The sequence below is a fragment of the Fusarium mangiferae genome (genome assembly GCF_900044065.1).
Source record: "Fusarium mangiferae strain MRC7560 genome assembly, contig: FMAN_scaffold041, whole genome shotgun sequence".
Taxonomy (NCBI): Eukaryota; Fungi; Ascomycota; class Sordariomycetes; order Hypocreales; family Nectriaceae; genus Fusarium; species Fusarium mangiferae.
The window spans coordinates 13,910-27,971 of record NW_024573961.1 but is presented as its reverse complement, the minus strand read 5'-3'; the positions used below and the strand labels follow the sequence as shown (position 1 = coordinate 27,971).

Sequence of the window (14,062 nt, the reverse complement as noted above, 5' to 3'; positions counted from 1 at the left end):
CGCCAATCCTTTTCCCCACCGCCTGCGGGTTTTCCTGCAGTTGTTCCTGCAGTTTTGCCGTCGGCTTCATGGCTCTTGAGGTCCGACGCGTCGCCGCGGCAGATGCTCCTCCTTGCACCAGGATCACGTCACCGGTCGCGTCCATTTTGCGGCAAAAACGCTTCACGGCTCCCACGCTCCCCCTAACTCTTGTAAAGATTGTAAAGATTGTAAAGATTGTAAAGATTGTAAAGATTGTAAAGATTGTAAAGATTGTAAAGATTGTCCTGAACGGAAGTAGGTATCCCGCTTCCTGCTGGGGACACAATCGCCGCAGGCAGCAGTGTGACAGTTGTTGATCCCGTCGGATATGGCGATTCCTACAACTCCGACGGAGATTGCGTTTTCCGAGTTCCGAGGACCCCTCTTTCCAGTTATGGCTGGATTTGCAGTCGGAATGATGTCTAATGAGCCACGAGGCCACCTCCTCTGACATTCTTGCATAAGAGGGGCTCACCGACCCACTTAAATAAGAGAACTAGTCGGCTTCTCATAAATGCCGAATTTCCGCCATAAACGCCGACGGAGGTTAGCAGATTCAATCATTCCGATTTCTTCACTTACGAACAAACTGCGTCGGCTAATCAGATACCCAATGCCGACTTTGTTATCTCGAAATGATAAATAAAGTATTAATTCAACATTCTCTTATAGAAATATACTATACCTTGATAACCAAGCCTGATATCCCAATGACTACCATGACAAAATCACTCCAAGACATACAAAAGGTCCGTCAAACAAACCCTTATCGATGTCAATATTGCGGTAATCTAAGTACAAACAGGTCATTATCATTGGAGGGGGACCAGCTGCGCTGCTTGCCGCGCTTCGCCTTCGGCGCAACAATGGAGTGACTCCTACCGTGTATGAGATCCGTCAGAATCCAACTACCCTTGGCGGCGCTATAGGGATCCCAGCAAACGGGCTCCGGCTGCTCCACCAACTCGGTCTCTACGATGAAGCAGTAGACAAAGGTTCACTGACCTCGAGGCTGGTCCTGCATTCTCTCAATGGCTGCACCATGGGTGAGATAGACATGTCGTCCTGGAGCAAGGAACAGACGGGTTTTGGATATCTGAGAATCCGCAGAACAGACATCATGGAAATTCTTCTCAAGGCAGCTGAGCGCGAGAGCATTTCTGTCCAGTTCGGCAAAACCCTTACTCATATCGAGGAAAAGAACGACGAGGTAATCGCCACTTTCGCGGACGGAGAGACTGATATAGCAGACTTTCTACTTGGATGCGATGGCATTCACTCGGCTGTTCGCAAGCTATATGTCGACCCAGATCAGAAACCGGAATATACTGGCATATCTAACATGTTTTCAATGGTTCAACTGCACGAGGTTTATACACCTTCTGGTCCTATCAAGGATCTCAACGCGACTTTGACCTCCGACGGACTATTTGCTGTCACTCCAGCTACATCGACAGGCGACATCCTCTACTGGTTCTTCTCGCGAGAGATTCCTCTTCCACAATCCGACGATGACCGTGACGGATGGGAAGCCCGCGGTAAGGCCGAGACAGGGGCTTTTAAGTCAAATCTGCTTCGCCTCTTGGGGGATCAACCATCCGAATGGATGGACTTCCTGCAAGACCTCGTTGAGAAGACAAAGGTTGTCAAGTTCTATCCTGTCTATAAGCTGCCAGCCGGAAGACCATGGTTCAGGGGTCGTTGCCTGATCATCGGAGATGCCGCACATGCTATGCCGCCTCACGCTAGTCAAGGTGTGTCGATGGCCTTGGAGGACGTCTTCCTGTTCTCGAAGCTACTAGAGACCTGCAGCCTACCTCCCGAAGATGCTCTTGCTGCCTATGTGGCCAAACGGACAGCAAGGACCGAGACAATGCTGAAAAGAGCCGAGGCAAACGCCTCGGTGCGCAAACAAACATCGCCGTGGCGCGTGCGTGCAAATGAGCTAGCCATCTCAGGTGGGTTATGGCTTTACAAGCTAGTTGGCTTGGAGCGCATGGGGCTTGGTCAAAAGGATTGGACGTACGATATCGAGACAGAAGCGTTCTGAACTGGAGGATTTCTTTACAGTTTTAGTCAGGTGTAGGATTTCTCGAAGCAGAGGTACACTTTGGAGGTGTTCGAACTAGACCTGTATCTCGGGGGGGTTGATAGGGTTCTTCTCGTACGGACAATACATTAGCCGCGGTTCTAAATCATGATAACGCCAGTTTTGGTACCGATGTTGATTACTGCTTGAGCGCTTTACAAGGTTTGTGAATAGAAGCCTACGTGTTAACGTCGATTTGGCTTTGTAGACATGTTTGCTTTATAGGGTGATGTGTTGACTTTGCACATGTCCTTTTGCAACCGCACCTTTCAATATGCAGCGACCTGCGATCTGATCCTTTCCCTCACAGCACCGTACCAAACACGACGCTGATTTTAGTATCACCGCTTCGCTACAGAAATGATGTATTCTAAGACTCTACGAGAAATCTCGAAGTGGCCTGATAATGAAAAAAAAATAAAAAAAAAAATAGAATAAAAAATAAAATAAAAATAAAAATAAAAATAGCCGCAACAGCTCCCGCGATTCAGGAATATAGCCTATCATGGTGGGAAGCGCATTATCTAGAATTGACTAGAACCCGGCTGTTACGATCATTGGTCCTGGGTTGAAGTTTGTCATTAGGTTCAAGATTTATTGGGTACATATAACGTAATAGTCGGTGGTGAGCCAGATCGCAGAAGAGTCGGAAACAGCATCAAAAGGGAAATTTTAATGATTTGGAATTCGAACTAAAATCATAGAAGATCCAGAAAAAGGGGAAAGTCGATTTTGCAGCTATCGACCCATTGCCTTGCGACTGAAGAGGTTAACAAGGCACCAGAAGAAGAAGACGCGACGAGAAGAGCAAAAAGGCAGAAAAGCAAGCTTCCTTCCTTCGGAGGAAGACAAGGCTGCTGGGATCTCAGATAACACGTTGTTTGCCTTTGAACTTTTATCGACTGACTATTTACAATTGACGGAGACATCGAGCTTCAAAATGAAAGAGTCTCTTATCCTGGCGCGTATCAGTGAGGGGGGGCCCTGATAGTAGTTTGTAGGCTCAAATCCCTCATTCTTACGCATCTTGGAAACTGACAAAAAGTTCACCTGTGACATTAAAACCAAGGTGTTTTGTTTCAATATTATCTAGAATGAACAATATCTAAAATATTGTCGAGAGACCCCAATCCTGATCCATTTGTATGGAAAGGACGTTTATGTTCTCGTATGTGTATTCCAATAATGGTAGTGGACCCATCATGTTTGTTGTCCATGACCCTGGCTCGAATGGGTCTCCCCTAACCATAGAAATACCAGTGTCTTGAATGTCTTTCGCGGCATCAGTCGACTTGGTGTTACCATTTTTGAAATCTTCGCTAAGCATGTGAGTCCACTGCTCCAATTTCGACTGAACGATCCTTATCTTAATTGCGCCGAGCGCCCAGATGCTATGTTTCCATGATTCTGCGCCTTCTCCTCGAGCAGCCAAAATCACGTTCGCCTGCTCTAACTTTCTTCCCAGAGTATGCAATAACCCGGCCACATCTAGATCAAGGCCGGGCTGTGTGCTCAGCTGTGTTCTGAGCGTCTTGATGGCTTGCACGAATCCTTCGTCTTTCTCGATCGACGAGAAGAGGCTCAAGTTATCGCTACCGGGTGTAGTAGTCTCACTTGCAGCACTGTTGTAAAAGCCAGAAGGGTCGTCAGGCAACATGCCAGTGGCAAAGCGGATTGAGTCTGGTGTAACAAATTTGGCCCACCGGCCGAGGATCGTGATGGCATATGTTATATCCAGTAAGATTGGTAATGGCAGAGATATATATTCCGAGACATCGATTGAGAACCATTCATCAAACCAAGTCTTCAAGGCCTCGTTGCAGGAGTACAAACCATCAAGTGGCGAGCATGGGCTGGAGAAGGGTGCTGTGACTGTGAGCGAATTGGACAATGAAGTGATGAGGTCCATATCGGGTTTGGGTGGCTCGTTGAGACGAAGTAGCACGGTATTTAGCCGTGTCTTGAGAAGATCTGCTCGAACGTCAGACATAAAGATGCTGCCCAACTTTAGCTGGTGAGAAGGCTTACAGTTATCCTTGAGATGATGAGGTATGTTTGAGCGTAGTCCCTCGAGTTCTGCCTTGAAGGCATGCATATAGCCGTACAACGGAGCTTTGGCAGCATCTTCCGGTCCCTGTTCTGCTTCATACCTGAGCTGCATGATTCTTTCCGAAAGTTCCTGCAGTCGGACGAGATGAACGAGGTACAAGTCAGACTCATATTGCTCAGCCAGTTCTAATTCTCTCAAGCATTTTTTTATATAGTACGAGAACTTCATTGTTTCAAGTTTGTGGAACTCTGCGTTAATGCTGGATGTTTTGTTAGCCTGAATTGCCAAGAAGGATTGAAGAACCTACCATGAGCCAAGGAACCACACTGCGACAAGCAATCGCCTCTCTTCGTTCGTTCTCTCCTTCACTTGTCCTAAGTTAACGACCATCAACACGGTACGCTCTTGCCAGCTAGGGTTTCTTTTGAGTCCCAGCTCGGCCGTCAACGTCATGGCCAGTGAAAGAAGGTTGTGCATCTGCGAATGCACAACACAATGATGATGGTACCAGCCGAGCATGATCACGATCCCCGATAGTAAGTCCAGTGATCGTTCCGACCGCATGAGTACGTGCTCAGAAACATGACTCATGAGACGGAACATCTGGCCTTGTACAGACCTCATACTTCGAAAAGAAGCCACCATACGGATACATGCCATCAGAAATGGCCGGGTTGCTTGCATCTCCTTAGCTGTAACTTGGTCTGGAATGACAACGAAGGGATAGACCCTTGCAAGTGTGTTCCTGTATATCTTGAGTAGGTCCTCGTCCGTTTCGCTTATTCCTGCGACTTCGCCTGCGACAGGTCTGCATATACATCGACATGGAGCGTGGTAGTTGTAAGTTTCCGGGATCTGGGCAGGGCTGACATTGGTAGTGGCTTGCGGGGGGGTTGTGCGAGAAGCGATCTGTTCTAGCATAAGAGGGCCATTGGATTCCATCAGGGGCGCGTCCGAGAGGGATAGAACGAGATCAGAGTCTGCTCTCTCGCCATGACTTCCCGCATCGGCAGCATGAGAGGTCAGAGTGGTCGAGGCTTGGAGTGAATCAATCAAGGTATTGAGGCGTTCCTCTATCTGTCTCGTCCTCCTGAGACGCGATAGTTAGCTCCCAACGTGTTCGAGTCGAGGGTAGAAAACGAAACTCCCAGTGATTCTACGGATCGTATAAAGTAGGCCCAGGATTGGCAGATGAAAATGATCCAGTATGAATACGGAATGACGTACGAAGATATGTAAATTCTCTTTTTCCGTTTCTTTTGCACCTTTTCGGCACAGTCTTTATTCAAACGGTGGCACCTGTGGGGGAACAACTGTCTTAGACATGATACCACGCAAAAAAAAAAAAAAAAAAAGCCACGTGAAATACGCACCTATCACATTTACGTCCTGCTGCAGGATCGGTCCGCAGGCATTTGACTTTAGAATACGCACACTGCGAACAAGCATTTCCCCAGTTCGAAGGCGCACTCTTGAGGTTCTCGTCCATGCGTGCGGACGGATCTGGCATTTCTCTTAGGAAGTCACGCGAAGATCAATTCGAAAGATAGTCCTTTATTAGTCAGTGGATCCTGGCTTGTGGGGATCGGCTTGCGAATGGAATAAAAGTGCGGAATGATGTTTGATGAGTTAGGGAAAAGTTGAGGGAGGTTCAAGACTCGGAATCGGGGATTTAAGGTTGGAAGAATCCTTGGGTGCTAATGCTTGTTAGGTTTGAGAATCGGGATTCTTACTTAAAGCCCGATTCCGATACCGTTAGATCGCGCGATGCTAAATTAAAATAGTTAATTGCACTATAGTCAAAAAGGAAAGTGCTTTGTCTTTTTATAGACCACTAGCCACTTCAAGTAGGGTACCCGCAACTTAAAAAGTAACTGCAAAAAAACACACTAGGCATGAACAAGCTGGCGCTGCCTGTTGCACTATAAGATTTATTACGCAATCATTGCTCCTGGCAGCATCGCCTCGTCAGATGGAGGCGCGGGCCATCTTACGTCCCTCTTCACTGTTCACTGCCTCATTTTATACAACTAGCGGCAGTCCATATCTAGAAGAAAGGGGGCACTGGGATATGTATATACCTCATGGCAGGAGCCGTGTCCCGACTTCTTGAGCTCAGTCCTTCTCCATGCCATATTGATTACCTACTCCATGTCAAATCAGACCACAAAACCCCGGTCTTCAACATGAGAAAATGTCTCCAAATCACGACGTTGATTGTCACAACACTCGCCTCCGCGGCAGTCAGTCTAGTCATGATGCACTTTTCTTGTTATGCCACTGTGTGCCCTGAAGATTACTTCTCGTATGAGACACGTCTCCATGTCATTATTTATTATGGCTTTCTATCACTTACTCTTTGTCTCTTTGCCCTTCGTTCGTACAGTCCTGCTGTCCGGTCGTTTACTAATCTTCAGCCGCTAGCTGAGGTTCCTCTCGTGGGCAATCGGTTTACTCTCGGAGGGACTCTCATGTGCATATGGATACTGGTCATGACTATCGGTCCGACCGTATACTGGTTCCCAACCCAGTGGGATTTCTGGGGAGTTCGCATCGACCGTCTGAACTGGGTATCCGCCAAGATGCAGCTCACCATTACGGGTGTAACTGGACATTATGCGGATGTCCTTCTTGGCCTTCTGATCATACCTGTGTCGAGAAATAGCCTTGTTGGGCAGGCATTCTTTGTGCATCACGGCACATGACTTTTGGCTCATCGACTCATTTGCTATCTTTTCTCAATCGCCGTCGCTGCGCATGGCATTACGTATATTGTAAGCCTTCGGCATAACACTCATCATCTTTTCCACCCACTGATGCAATCCAGGTTTATGCTACAGATGGTAGCAGCGAAGGAGACCTAGCCAAAGAAGAGGCTTTGGCAACAGGAAATCCAACAATGACCTTATCAAAGAGCAAAAAACGAAGCTCCTGGTTTGTGCAGACCACATACACTGGAATCGCCGCCTTCCTGCCGATCTTAGCTGTTCTCGTCACTTCATTCCTATACATTCGTCGTCAAAATTACAACTTATTTTACTATGTTCATGTCATTTGCGGCATCATAGTTTTTGTTGCTTCCTGTATCCATGCCAGTACCGACTTCTATCTTCTTCTCCCTGGCTTGTTGTTATGGATAGGGGATTGGTTGAGGAGAGTATTCATTGGGGAAACCAATGGATTGAGTACAAAGACTGTCGCCGAACTCGAGAATGCAGGCGGTGGCTGGACCAGAATTTCGCTTCCTGGTAAAGGTTCTGCAGAACAGATGACGGAGAAACCCGTACCGACCTGCGAGCCCTTACTGTATTACTAACTCAATGCTCCAGCGGTCAGCAGGTTCCAAATTCATGCTTTCACGGCTGCCGTTTCGGCTTCCGCTAGTCATGGGCCCAGCTTCCTGCTTCAACGAGTTAGCGGCAAACCTCAAAAGAGGCTGGACAAAGATTGGACTTGGAAGTTAGGGGCTTTGGTACCCAATGTCCAAGACAGCCGAGATCTGGAAGTCCGACTCGAGGGACCTTATCGCATCAACGATGTCGGCTACATCAATGCATCCCACATAGTGTGCGTTGTTGGCGGGACAGGTGTTACGGAGCTCTAAGTCTAGCACGTTGGTGGCTGGACGCCGGGTCTGTAAATGGTCGGTTCACCTTGATTTGGACTTCGCGTACCAGAGAGCCATTCGAGATCAAGGAGTGGACAGAGCTCACGGATATAGCAACTACCAATAGCAGTCTCAAAATCAGGTCACATATAAGCTCTGAAAATGGGCGCTTAGACACTGCGTTGATACTTAGGGAAGCTTTTAGAGTGCACAACGTCATGGCTACCGACACTCGCGGAGAGGGGTGGGTCTATAGTGCAGGACCCGATGCCTTGATAAAGGCTACTCAGAGATCATGTGTTGAGGTACGAAAGAATCTGATGAAGAGCAGAAAGAGTGGCGATCGAGGAACCTGGGCACTGAAGGATCTCTCTTGGTACTTCGAAGCCTAAGCTCTACGTTATGTGGAAGAGAATGTACTGAAATTAATTCATCTCCCTAGTCGACAGAAATTGCTTGCATTTGATAGCGTTGCTGCCGGTTAATGGATCTATATACTTGATTCTTGGGCCAAGCTCGGGCTGAATGACAATTTCCTCTTATACTTATAATGTTACGACCTTGCAGACACCGTCACGTGTACTCCCCATTCTCCTCCAATCACGAACGGTCTCACCTAGCGCGATCAGTACTGATCCCACGACAACCTCGCTGATCACCAAATATCTGCCAGACATACATACACGCTCATTTGGTGTAAATAGAACCTAGCTCACCAGCTGTCAGCAAAACCTCTTTACATCAATAAGCCTCACACGCGTTACTTGATCGTCAAGAGACGTAACAATCCACGACCGCTCAGTATAACGCCCTACGTGTCTGCAAACATAAACCTTGTGTGGACTAGTTTCCCTGCATGAAACCCCAACCGTTACAATGATGAATTTAAGCCCTCATTTGCCAAGCCGGCTTTTTGAGCTAATGCGACAGATCTTACGGTGCAACCAGTGCGTCTGGCAGTGCTGCCTCGTCCTCTTGAGGCGCGGGCTATCATGCGTTCTCAGTCACTGCCTTGTTGTGTGAAATCAGCGATACGGGGAGCTTCGAGAGAAGGGGCCCTGCGGTTTATATAACTACTGCGATGAGAATCGTCTCAGACCCAATTCTTCTACATCCCTCCCAATCATCATACACTTTAGGACCATTCAGACCACCAAATCATGAACTTCAACGTCAACGCGAAGAAATCTCTCTAGATCGCGACCTTTATCCTTATAACACTCAAACCGTGGCTGTCATTCTTGTTTTGATGTGATTTTCATGTTACGCCACTGTATGTGTCGAAGCATCTTTCCTTTTTGAGACATGTCTGCATGCCATTATGTAGTATGGCTTCCTATCACTTACCCTCTGCCTTCTTTCTCTCCATGCATACATTCCTGCCGTTCATTCACTTGCTAGTCTTCAGCTACTGGCTACTACCCAATATCCAAGACAGCCGAGATCTGGAAGTCCGACTCGATCACATCAACGGTAGAGGGAAGGAGGGTGGCGAGTGCGTCTCGGGTCGCGGCCGCCTAATAGCGAGGGCATGTCTTTCCAAAGAACGCGCTATTCTTGGACAAGTCGACAAATTTGATGATGTCATTTTCTAAGGCGAGGTTGACCGCTGCATTCGGTCAGGGTGCAATCCTCATCCGATGACGCGGCGGTATCTTTCTGCAGTAGAAGATGTGATCTGGTGCTTTGCGTCGACCACATGAGTAGACCAGGCGTGTGTCGTTATGGTCGAATATCTCGTGATATGTGGCGAAGTCCCCGTGAAGTGATCTCGCTGCCAGTAGATGGTGCAAAGCTGCTCGCGGGAGCCATAGCTCCGGCGGGCAGCCTGTGGTCGCCTTGAGGTTGAGTCTCTTGTACTGCTCAGGAGCGGAGGCTGACCACCACACCTCGAATGTTTCTTTCGAATTTCTGTCTCGCGAATCTTCGTGGGTAAGCCAGCGTCGGTTGAGCGCCTTCAGGCTCAGGGAGCGATGATGCCGCTTTTGCCAATTTGTCGGCCTGTTCGTTGCCAGGGCTTTCGGTATGTCCTGGCACCCAGCGTACGAGTATAGACCCTTGCAATGTCGCCAGAGCCTGGAACTCAGGAAAGAGGTCTTGAGAGGAGTCGGATCGTGTGCCTTGAAGGCACGTGGCGGCTGCCAGATTATCTAGGCAGATAAAGATGGTTTGTTTTGCTGATTCTCGCAGGTTTAGCGCGGCCTTGAGGCCTTCTAACGCGCCTCTAGCTTCAGCATCGAAGACCTCAGCAGGTCCAAGGCGACCCGATCCGTCAAAGATAGGCAAGTTGTCCTGGTGAATGGTGAAGCCGTAGCTTGCAACCCCTTTCTCGGACAGAGAGCCGTCCGAGTAGACGACCAAGGTGAGCGAGTCGAGCGACTTGACCCAGGAGAGGAAAGCCCCGACCGCCCTCTCCTTCGACGCTGTCTGTAGCGGTGGTATCTATTCTTGTTGGGAGCGTTTCTGGATGAGCCTGGGACGCGCGAACTGCCCGAGAAGCTCGTCTGTGCGTCGGAGACGGGTTCTAAAGCCACTTTCTGCCTCTTGACACCTTTGCTTGATGAGGTCGTGGTAGGTAGGTTGGCGCGGTGGCAACGTTCGCCAGGCAAGAGGATGGGCGTCGTCAAGTGATTTAAGCCGTGCGGAGAATCTCCATCGCCGTTTTCCCAGCAGTTGATCGACTGGTGTTATCCCACTCTCCCGGTGGAGGATGTTGATGGCCGTCGTTTTCCAGACGGGCAGTATAGCTCTCATCGACTGGTGTAAGGCCTTGTTCATTCTCTGTATGAGATGTTGATTGCTCGATGGTGTGTATCTGATAGGCTTGCTCCATCGCGGTCTGGTGGTGCCCGGGTACCAGGCTTCAGATCCATGCAGTAGTACCGGCTCGACGCAAGCCATGACGGCACTTCGCACGGCGCTCGGAAGAGGGCAGTGTATCGTGTTGGCGAGGCCCCTTAGGTGATAGGCGACGGCGTGCGCCTTGGCCGCCCACTTTTCGACATGAACGCGGAACGATAGTCTGCTGTCAAGCCAGATGCCGAGCCAGCGTAGAGCCGACTCGGGGAATTTCTCTGTGTCGCCGTAGCATATAGACGGCGCGACCCTGAGGTTGCTGCGGGAGAAGTGCATGACTTTGGTCTTTTTCGGGTCGAACGAGACGCCGTTTGCTACACCCATCGAACCATCTCATCGATGGAGCTGGAGGCCATGGCAATGGTTTCATCTATTGTGTCGCCTATAGAAAGGATAGCCGTGTCGTCTGCGTAGCCGAAGCGGCCCTGGGGGTTGCCTAGTCGATAGATTGGCTCATTATAGAGCAAAAAGAGGATAGACGACACTGGTGAGCCTTGAGGCAGGCCACAATGAAGAGGAGCAAAGGTAGTGAGGGTATCCTGATATCTCACGCGGGCTGAACGATCCTGCATAAAAGACTCGACCCATCTAGCTAGATGGCCCGGCCATCCTCGCTCACGGAGACGCAAGACCAGTCTGTTGCGCATGACGGTGTCAAAGGCACCTTGGATGTCCATCGTGACGAGCGTGGCCACCCTGTTGCGTGCGAACGCTTCTTCGATATCACGGATCAGGGCGGCCACCAAGTCTGTTGCCGACCTTTTGGGGAGCGCTCCAGCCTGTTGTGAGTGGAGGAGGCTGCAGTGAACAGCTGCCCACGCCAGGCGGCGTACGATCAGTCGCTCCAGTCCCTTGCCAAGGCAAGAGAGCAGAGAGATCGTTCGCCAAGTCCGTGGCTCGGTGAGATCGCGTCGTCCAGGTTTGGCGATCATGACCACTTCTGCCTCCTTGAACGGTTTGGGTTGATGGCCCGTGGAGAGGCATCTTTCAAACAAACGGCGGATGCACGTCCCAAGGATGTGCCACGCGGCTTTGAGAAGGTTGACGGTGATGCTGTTTATGTTTACCCCTGCAGATGTATTGCCTGTATGGATGGTCGCGTACTGCGCCTCATCCAGAGAGACTTCAGTGGAGAACAGGATCGATCTGGGAGGAGAGACGGGTGTCCAGGGGTCTACAATGTCGTCATATAAAGTTCGGCGCTCTAGTGTAGCCCGTCGAAGTGCATTTGTCTTGCCCATCTACGTTTCGCATACGATTTTGTCAACCTGTAGGGGTGGCGGTTGAAAGGGCCCTGGGGACTTCAGCCACCGGACGGCCTTGAAAACGGCACCACTGCTGGAGAAACTATCGATAAGATTTCGCCAGTACTGCCTTTTCGCTCAACGGACCACGCGATAAAGGCATCTCCTAGCCATCTGGACATCTTGGTTGAAGCCACGAGGATAGATTCTCCTTATCGCCCGCAATGTCGCCGAGTCCGCGTGAGGGACCTCTGAGGCTCCGAACTCTACAATCTCGACGAATCGTTTGACTTCGTCCTCCGTTGTCACCCTGATCCTGCCCGGTTGAAGCGGAGCTGGCCTGGCGTCGGGGAGAGTTAGGCTGAGTGTGAAGTGGTCAGAGCTAGTGGCGAGATGGTATTCGACGGTAGCCTCGGTGAGAGGCATGTTGGTAAGTGCAAGGTCGATTGTGTTACCGTGCGGGTTTGTCGGGATATCGAGAGTGTTGAGGAGGAAGAGATCATTCTCCGACACCCATCCTGCAATCTCTTGACCGCGTTTTGTAGCTGGGCCTGTCTGCCAATTACCATGTCTAGCATTAAAATCGCCAGCAACGAGGCATCGTTCTGGGACAGGTCATGGGAGTAGTGTGTTCAGGGCGTCCCTCTCATCGTTCTGGTGATAGAAGTTGACGATCGTCATGCCGTTAACCGTGAGCCAGAGAATATCACGGGTCTGAAAAGGTCGGATCTGGTCAGCCAGGAGTCTAAGTTCGAGCCTTCAGGACATTCAGGACACTCAGGACAGCGCTTCCCAGAGTGGTCTGTTTCGATATGGGCGATGAGGCTACTTTTTGCCACTGGTGTTGGGCAGAATGGGCATTCATGGTAACCTCGGTGCTGTCATATCGTGGAGGTTGGCGTGGTTTCCTGACAAATTTGACATTCATGGCGTTGATGAGACTCCTCAAGGCGATGCAGGCGAACTTCCAAGTCAATCGGCTTTCGGAAATGTTGACAGAGCATTTGTTCATGCTCCACGACATGGGACCCTAAAGAGTCCTGTTTCATAACCATAAAGCACTCTTTACAGTCGACAAATTCCAAATCAATATTTGGCGTTACGAAAGGATTTTCCTTATTGCTAGAGTAGAATGTCGAGGCCAACGGTAGAATTCTCTAATGACAGCATTCAGGTCTCCGCCAGCTAGCTTCTGTTCAAGATATTCCTTTGCATCCACGATATGACGGACCTCGGGAAATCGACTTCGATTTTCAATAGAACAGTGATCTGGGTGACGCAATAACGCTTTCCGATAAGCGGAGTGTATCTGCTTTTCGCTGACAGTACTTGACGCCGACATGCTAATACCTAGTGCGTGAAAAGGGTTAAATATTATATCGTTTTCCATAATTAATAAATCATGAAGGTAAAAGACAATAAGTCGAACTGTTTGAGGTGGCGGAATTGAGGTGGCGAGACTTGAATATATGCTGCACGTGCAAAGTGGAGTTGATTTGCGGATTGACAAATAATGAGTTCCGTCTTCCCCGGTCACTGACAGCCCGTTAGGTAATCTGTTTCCCCCTATGGTTTAGGGTATTCTGACTTGAATTGTACTCGATGAGAGACACTAAAGAACTTGAAGAGCTTCACTGCATTTTTAACCACGCCCGAGGGAATCCGGAAATTTTGTTGTCGTTGGTTCGATAAAAAGTGTGTGTGGAGGCTGGTCAGCTTGCCATGATGGCGGATCCAATAGGGGCCGAGATCGTGGTGGAGCAGGATGACRCCCCTTTTTCGACGCCAAAGAGACCAAGTCGGGTGAGACCAACGAGCAAAGTCCGAGACACCGCGCGACAACTGGAGGACACTGCGAAAGAAACGCGAAAGACAACCCGTCAGACGACGCGAAACATATCGACCGAAGAACAAATCGATCGACCGACCGAGACCCGGAAGAGTAGCGGCAGCAGCAGCGATGGAAGGGTTATGCTACAGAAGGCGCTGGATCTCCTGGCGGAGTCGCGCAGGGAGACTAAAAGATTGCAGGAAACACTGAGAGAACAGATGGAAATGACCAGGGAACTGCAGGAAACTGTTGCAAAGCAGGGAGAGATGATGGACGAGATGGGCAAGCAGATGGCCGAGATGAAAGAACAGATGACCGAAGAACTACAGCGGGTCCGCGAACAGCTCGAAACTATTGCGACGAG

At 49.6% G+C, this 14,062-nt stretch overlaps 5 protein-coding genes across 5 annotated transcripts; 2 read left to right on the top strand and 3 right to left on the bottom strand.

Annotated features, from left to right (window-relative positions):
* Window positions 1-731: 731 nt before the first annotated feature.
* FMAN_15502 (related to 2-polyprenyl-6-methoxyphenol hydroxylase and related FAD-dependent oxidoreductases) lies at window positions 732-2,071 on the top strand (the record flags this gene model as incomplete). Its single annotated transcript, XM_041826319.1, has 2 exons — window positions 732-770; window positions 827-2,071. 2 exons carry the CDS (start codon window positions 732-734, stop codon window positions 2,069-2,071), a joined length of 1,284 nt encoding a protein of 427 aa, XP_041691593.1.
* Window positions 2,072-3,215: 1,144 nt separating this feature from the next.
* Window positions 3,216-5,670, bottom strand: FMAN_15501 (uncharacterized protein; the record flags this gene model as incomplete). The annotated part of the gene is made up of 5 exons (XM_041826318.1): window positions 3,216-4,081; window positions 4,139-4,419; window positions 4,468-5,250; window positions 5,388-5,459; window positions 5,534-5,670. 5 exons carry the CDS (start codon window positions 5,668-5,670, stop codon window positions 3,216-3,218), a joined length of 2,139 nt encoding a protein of 712 aa, XP_041691592.1.
* A 676-nt stretch (window positions 5,671-6,346) lies between these two features.
* On the top strand, window positions 6,347-7,764 carry FMAN_15500 (uncharacterized protein; the record flags this gene model as incomplete). Its single annotated transcript, XM_041826317.1, has 3 exons — window positions 6,347-6,847; window positions 6,988-7,408; window positions 7,490-7,764. 3 exons carry the CDS (start codon window positions 6,347-6,349, stop codon window positions 7,762-7,764), a joined length of 1,197 nt encoding a protein of 398 aa, XP_041691591.1.
* A 1,636-nt stretch (window positions 7,765-9,400) lies between these two features.
* FMAN_15499 (uncharacterized protein) lies at window positions 9,401-10,899 on the bottom strand (the record flags this gene model as incomplete). Its single annotated transcript, XM_041826316.1, has 3 exons — window positions 9,401-9,595; window positions 9,649-10,194; window positions 10,651-10,899. The coding sequence occupies 3 exons, from the start codon at window positions 10,897-10,899 to the stop codon at window positions 9,401-9,403; spliced, it is 990 nt and encodes a 329-aa protein (XP_041691590.1).
* A 38-nt stretch (window positions 10,900-10,937) lies between these two features.
* Window positions 10,938-12,293, bottom strand: FMAN_15498 (uncharacterized protein; the record flags this gene model as incomplete). The annotated part of the gene is made up of 2 exons (XM_041826315.1): window positions 10,938-11,864; window positions 12,015-12,293. The coding sequence occupies 2 exons, from the start codon at window positions 12,291-12,293 to the stop codon at window positions 10,938-10,940; spliced, it is 1,206 nt and encodes a 401-aa protein (XP_041691589.1).
* Window positions 12,294-14,062: the final 1,769 nt, after the last annotated feature.